Source organism: Rhinolophus sinicus, chromosome 8 (assembly GCF_057876585.1).
Source record: "Rhinolophus sinicus isolate RSI-liver-muscle chromosome 8, RSI-T2T, whole genome shotgun sequence".
NCBI classification, from domain to species: Eukaryota; Metazoa; Chordata; class Mammalia; order Chiroptera; family Rhinolophidae; genus Rhinolophus; species Rhinolophus sinicus.
Window position 1 is genome coordinate 73,713,440 of NC_142508.1, and position 6,241 is coordinate 73,719,680.

A 6,241-nucleotide genomic window follows, 5' to 3' on the forward strand; every position below is an offset into this window, starting at 1 on the left:
GGTGTAGACAGCCCCCTTACAGCCCGGTCAGATGTGAGGACACTGAGTCTGCAAATGCCTGCCCTCCATGCCAGCCACTACCGCCTACCTGGTCTCAACAAACCCAGCTATTTTGGCCAAGAGGGTTCCTAAAGGGCTATGGGTACCTGAGACCCTGAGCTTACTTGGGGAAGGAGGAAAACCCCATTTGGGACCCAGAACCACATGGGACCCCATGAAAATGGGGGGATGTTAACTCCCATTCTGCAGGTGAGGAAACTACAGTGAGACAAGCTTAGGCCATCAGAATATAGAGCGACACCCGCCTCTTGATTCTTGATTCCCCAGACCCAGGTGTGACTACTTCTGGCCTTATTTGCCTTTACCAATTCCCTCTTAGAATCGGTTCTGTGCCTCCAAAAAACAAAAACAAAAAACAAAATCAGCACCCTGCCTTACTCATAGGTCTAGCCCAGGGGTGTCCAAACTTTTTTCAACGTTTTTCACCAAGGGCCATATGCAGTAAAATACACAAACAGCCGGGCCACTCACTCGAGGCGAAGTACGTATTGCCTCACCTGGTTTATTTAAGTAAACTAAATATATTTTTGGAATTTGCTGCGGGCTAATTAACAATGGATTTCGCAGTTTGGACACCCCTGGTCTAGCCCATGGTTAAAAAAATCATCAAACAATCAAAATAACTGTAACAACTCCATTTACTGAGCTTCTACTCTGTGACACTGTTTTGAGCCCTTTGCATGTATTCTCTGTACTGTCATGTCACCCTGAAGGAAGGTACAGTTATTCTCCTTTTCTGCACAAGGTAACTGAGGCCCAGAGAGGATAAGTGACTGGTCCAAGGCCACAATTCCCAGAAAGGCCAAGCCCATATTTAAACCCAGTTCTGTCTGAATCGAAAGGCCTTGTCTCTGACAGCTCAGAGATAGAGGTCAGCAGCTCGCGTCTCAAACAGAAGCAGCCATTTGCAAAGGATAAATCACGGTGGCCTCTTTCCTCGCAGGGAGGAAGACACAGGGATCCACTCCTCCCTGGGGACCAGCACAGGCCATGCCCAAGACCACAGGTGCAGAGAGAGAATCTAGAACCCTGGACACAGCCCCACTGCCTGGTGCTGCCTCCCTGTTTGAGAGGGTTCGAACGAAGCCCTGGAATTTCTCTGAGTGACTTTCCCCACCGGAAGCCTGCAGCACCCATGCATCCCAGCAGCTGGCCCACGGGAAGGTGTTCAGACAGGCTGATCCTTCCCAGTAATTCATTCAGAAGATATTAGGCAGGGGCCTAAACGATTAGCATCTTTATAATTTCAAAACATTCCCCAGTCTGGAACAATCTGAACTGGACTTGGAGGTTACCATGTTAATACTTGTACCAAGAGAGCTTACCGGCAAGGCAATAAAATAACAGGGCAGTGAGTCCTGGCTTGGGTACAGTGTTGGGCCAGGAGAGGGGTGGATCGTGGGGGTCATCTCAGCTCACCTCTAGCTGTAGAGAGGAACTTGGGCTCAGAGAGGGGCTGTGCCTGCCCAGGGTGACAGAGCTGGGGCTCGAATTCGTGTCTTTTGACTCCTTCCACAATCGCTACCTGCCAGCCTGCTTGCCCTTCTCTGGGGCTGACTTCACAATTACTGGATGAGAACTGGCCCACAGAGTAGCCTGAAGGTCTAGCAGAGATAACGCCCAGAAGGGCCTCGCTGAGCACCCCCCACAAGGATTTGGAGCAAGTTAGGAAAGAAGCTGCCCCAGACTGAGGTGGGGCTGCACTGCTCCGTGGTGCCAACCATGGACATCCTGGCCAGAAGTGGAAATTCACTGGGAACTCTTCCCCACCCCTTAGCCTGGCATTCAAGGTCTCCGCGGCTCGGCCCTAACTTGCCTCTCCCTTTTCCTTCAGCCTGCACTCCTGGTCTCTGAGATAATTCCACGTGTAGTCTCGCATAAATAGAATACCGCCTTTCTTCCCGAGACTTGTCTCTACTCCTCCGGTCCCTAGGAGCTGAGCTCCAATCACAGCCCACTTCTCCACATCTTTCCTAAGCAGCCCCTCAGCAGGCCTTTAGAGGGCTTGTCACCTCCCCCATCCATTTCACACGTCATTATAATGAGGTGGAGAAGCAGCAGCGGCTTCCTTTCCTAGGCCACCCTCCATGCCAGGCTCTCCACAGCACAGTTGCATTTAGTCCTTGTGACAAGCCTCTAAGTTAAACACCATTATTTCCATTTGACAGATGAAGAAACTGAGGCTTGGTGAGTCGCCCAAAGTCACACAGCTAGAAATTGGAACCCTGGTCTCCAGGAATTGAAAGCTGAGGCTCCTGGTCTCCGGGCTGCCAGGTCCTCACTTTGTTAGTTACCACCAGGGGTTCTCCCAGTTTCCGGAGCGGCATTAGATCTTTGAGGGTTTGAGCCATTTCAAGTGTGGGTCACTGTTCAATTTGGGGGTCATCTTCTACCATCTTCCTAGGACCTAGGCTTCCTCTTGAGCATTAGGAATACAGGGAAGAAAGTGCGCCAGCCTGCTTGGGAGACAGACCCATGAAGAGACACAGGACCCAACAACTGGGGACAAGCTTTGTGAGGGCTAGCAAGCCCAGGAGACAGTGCTTCCAGCCAATTTCGCTTAAAAATTGGAACCTGTGACCAATTTGCTCTGTTGTGTGCCCTAGGCATCTGGTATGTGACCCTGCCTAGAGCAGGCACTCTGTACCTGTGATGGTGGCGATGGCCAAGCGAGCACATGGTCCCAGTGAAAGTTCCACCTAGCCGATGTGTCTGTTTGGCCATCTGGGGTGCTTTTAGTTTCAAAAAGCACTTATAACAGTGCAAATGACGTGTAACAGTATGAGAATGAAGCTCTTAGGTGACTAAAGCTCCTGGCAGGCAGATGGGGTGGGTCGTCCATCTAGTGACCCCTGCAGAGACTAGCATCGGGCCTCACACCGAGAGGAACCGATAAATATTGCTCATTAATGGCGGAGCTTTCCGTTGTCTAGGGACAAGCAGTCTCGGCTGGTCACTGAGGACAGATGAGATGGTGTGTCCAGTCTGTCTTTCATTCATTATCTCCCTGCCTGCAAAAGTAACACAGAATCTGCCATTTCTTCCCTCCTTGGGTGTAAAGGGCCAGAATGCTTAAACGTGACCAGAAGCCCTTGAGAAGCAACATTAGCCAAATGCGGACAAGTTTCACCTCTGGATCACATTCCCACTTCTCACCCAAAGACAGGAGCATGTGTCTAGAGCACACACTGAGGCAAGCAGCTGGGTCCCAGACCGTATGGGACAAGCGCATGAACTTTCCCTTCCCCCAGCTCCAAACCCTGGCTCTTCCTCCCTCTGACCCCTTGGAGTCCTGAGCCAGAGGCCCTGCCAGGCAGGACGGTCCAGTGGATAGAGCATTCCAGAGCTGGGCCTCCTTCAGCAACTTCTTCTAGGTCTGTTTTCCCGGGCTGCCTGCAGGGCGCCCCTGAGCTGATCCCAGCAAAATGGGCAGGACTATGTGGTCTGGGTACCCAGGAGCAGAGGCCCTCAGAAAGGAGCTAGGGCCTTAAGACCCAAATATCCTGTCCCAGCACGGCTTCCCCCAGGACTCTGCCGCCTGGTTGGGCTGTAGTTGATCTCTAGGCTCTCACCCCAGGGCGGGTGGACAATCTGTCACCCAGCAGGGAGAGAGGGAGAGAGTCTGGCTGCAGACTGGCGTCTTTTCCAGGCCCCCGATCCACTCCACCCTGCCCTGTGGCCAGGACCCCAGGAGGTGGAGGCTCTGTCCCAATCACCCAGGCCTCCTTCTTCCAGACCAGGCCAGCTCTGGGACCTACTGAACCAATCCCACCTCGGCAGTGCGCTCTGGCTCCTCCAGCAAAACAGAGTCACCTGTGAGTGGAGTTGTCTGACACCAGCTTCCCTTTGTGTGTCTCTGTTCCAGAGTCTATGCCCCCAAGAGCACAGGGCTTTCCAAGTGCCTCCAAGGAACCCAAGTCCTCTACAAACTCAGAGTGCTGGATTTAGGGACACCGTGTACCTGTGCACTTTGGGCGCCCCCTCCAGACCTCTCCAAATCTCCACTTCCCTTCCTGTGGATCATCAAAGGTGAGGGGTCCTCACCCAACCTGGTGCCTCAGATTCTGTCCTTCCACCCATGCGCCCATCACTGTTCTAGCTCCTGCCTCGACCTCCCTCTTCCACAGGGACTCCAGTGCCTTTTCCGTGAGCCCTGTCCAGTCCCTTCCCGAGCCCCAGACTGGCCCCGTGTGTATCCCAGCTCCTCTTCCTGCCACCGCTGGGGACAGGTAACCTCCCCAGACCAAGCCCCCACCCGCCCCTCAGGAGGCTCACCGCCGCCGTTCTTGTAGCAGAGGTAGGGGAAGCGCCACACGTTGGCCAGGTCCACCGCGAAGCCCACCACCGACAGCAAGAAGTCTATCTTCTTGCCCCAGGTCTCCCGGGGTGGCTCTTCGCTGCCTCGGGACGCCAGGAGGCACTGGACGCCGTTGCGCTCTTTCACCACCAACAGCTCCGCAGTTTTGCGCGCCTGCAGGGGCTGCTCGGACTCCGGGTCCGTCCCGCTGTTCTCCGGCTGCACCTGCGGGTTCATCCGCGCCAGAAGCATGGGTGCGGCTGGTGGGAGGGATGTCAGCGGCACTGGGAGCACGCCGAGGCTCTGCTTGGATAAAAGGAAAAGATATAGTCACTGAGCCATTCCGCCCTGCTGCGCCTTCCGAGACTTCCCGGGAGCACCAGGGATACCTCGGTCAGCGCGCGCTGAACCGACGCAGGATTCCCAGCAAAAGGCGCGCGTCTGTTGGACGATTTGGAAACAGGTAGTGGCGCGCCGGCACTGAGACGGCACTTCGAAGCAGAGACCGCCCCTGCCCTCCCTGTAGGTCCGGCTTGGGACCTGGTAGCGCTTCCCTCATTCGGCAGCTCCCTCTGGGTCCCAAACGATCTCAAACGGCCGGGTTTGGACACGCCGAGTCAGAGGTTTCCCAGGGCGGTGACTTGGGCCAACCAGTGCAGCTGTCTGCCCTCTCCCCCCAGCTTGGGTCTGCGCCACCTCCAACAGCCCCAGGAGCCTCCCCGGACATGTACACCTCTGCACTTCAAAATCGCTGTCACTCTAGCTCTGCATGCCTCAGCCTGGGCCTCCTCGGCCCATCTAGCTGGGTCCCGCGCGCAGGGCGCACTCACCTGTCCGGCAGCGGTGGGATCTCTGGTGCTGTGCGCCCTGCCCGCCGGGGACCCGCCTCGCCTTGCCAAGCTATGGGGGCGCCGGCTGGAGCTGGGCTCCGCCGCGTGGCGCTCGGGCGCGGCCCAAAGAGCGCTGGAGGCGTGGGGCGGCCGGCGGGGTGCGGGCTGTCTGGTTCTGGCTGCGCCGAGCGGGAGCCGGGCTGGTAATGTAGCCTGCGCCCCAGGTAACGCGCCGATTGCATTAACCCAGCGCCGGGCCCGCTCCGTCTGGAGCCCGTTAGCACTAATGGAGAGTGACAGTGCGGCCGAGGATGGGTAGGGGTGGGGGCGCGGCTCGGGCTCCGGGTGTGGCGGGAGCCCGGGTCCCGGCGACTCACTGGACTCAGGCGCGCATTCCCTTTCCAGCAAGCACGGAGGCACCAGACACAGCTCTTGAGGCACCAAACTCTGACCCCCAGCTACGCGAAGAGAGCGCAACTCCAGAACTAAGGGTTGAGTCGCGTCTGAGAGGGGGCCGGGAAAAGACTAGGGATAGCAAATGATCCGGTTCCAGTACCTGCTCTGCCTTCCGCGTCAGGCCTCTTAAACTACCCTGCTAGAGTTTCTCCACCAACAAAATGGGAACGTTCTACTCAGTGCCAAGGACGCCAAACTGATGCTGGCAGGGCATTGGGTGGGTTTTGTTTGGCTGGTGTCCACTGAAAAGTCACAGCCCAGCCCTTACTCACACATCTGTTTGTTATGGGCAGGCTAGTAAGATATTGGCGGTTGGGACCCCTGTTCTGTGAGACTCAGAACTATCATTCATTCACCCTTCACTCCTTTTTCCTACGTCTGCTTGCCCTGTGCCAGGCACTGTTCTAGGCACTGGGGATGCACGAGTGGACAGTTTGCTCAGAAATCCCTGACGTGATGGAGCTTACGTGCTGTCAGGGGGAGAGGGGAAAGCAAGAAACATAACCAATAAATGCATTATCTCGGGTGTGAGAAAGTGATATGTGGGATCCCCACAGAGTCATTCAAAGTGAATGAATTAATGGGGTACAGGGGGGTG

The 6,241-nt window shown here is 55.9% G+C and overlaps 1 protein-coding gene across 7 annotated transcripts in view; it reads right to left on the reverse strand.

Annotated features, from left to right (window-relative positions):
- The window catches only part of SLC6A2 (solute carrier family 6 member 2), a 47,092-nt gene extending 41,223 nt beyond the window's left edge, over positions 1 to 5,869 (reverse strand). The window contains exons 1-2 of one of the 7 annotated variants that reach the window (XM_074314853.2): positions 5,744 to 5,869; positions 4,336 to 4,660 (exon numbers count right to left, since the gene is read on the reverse strand). In XM_074314853.2, coding sequence (XP_074170954.2) covers positions 4,336 to 4,609 — 274 coding nt within the window. In that variant the 5' untranslated portion in view covers positions 4,610 to 4,660; positions 5,744 to 5,869. The other 6 variants (XM_074314855.2, XM_074314856.2, XM_074314854.2 and 3 more) reach the window with 6 other exon arrangements.
- Positions 5,870 to 6,241: the final 372 nt, after the last annotated feature.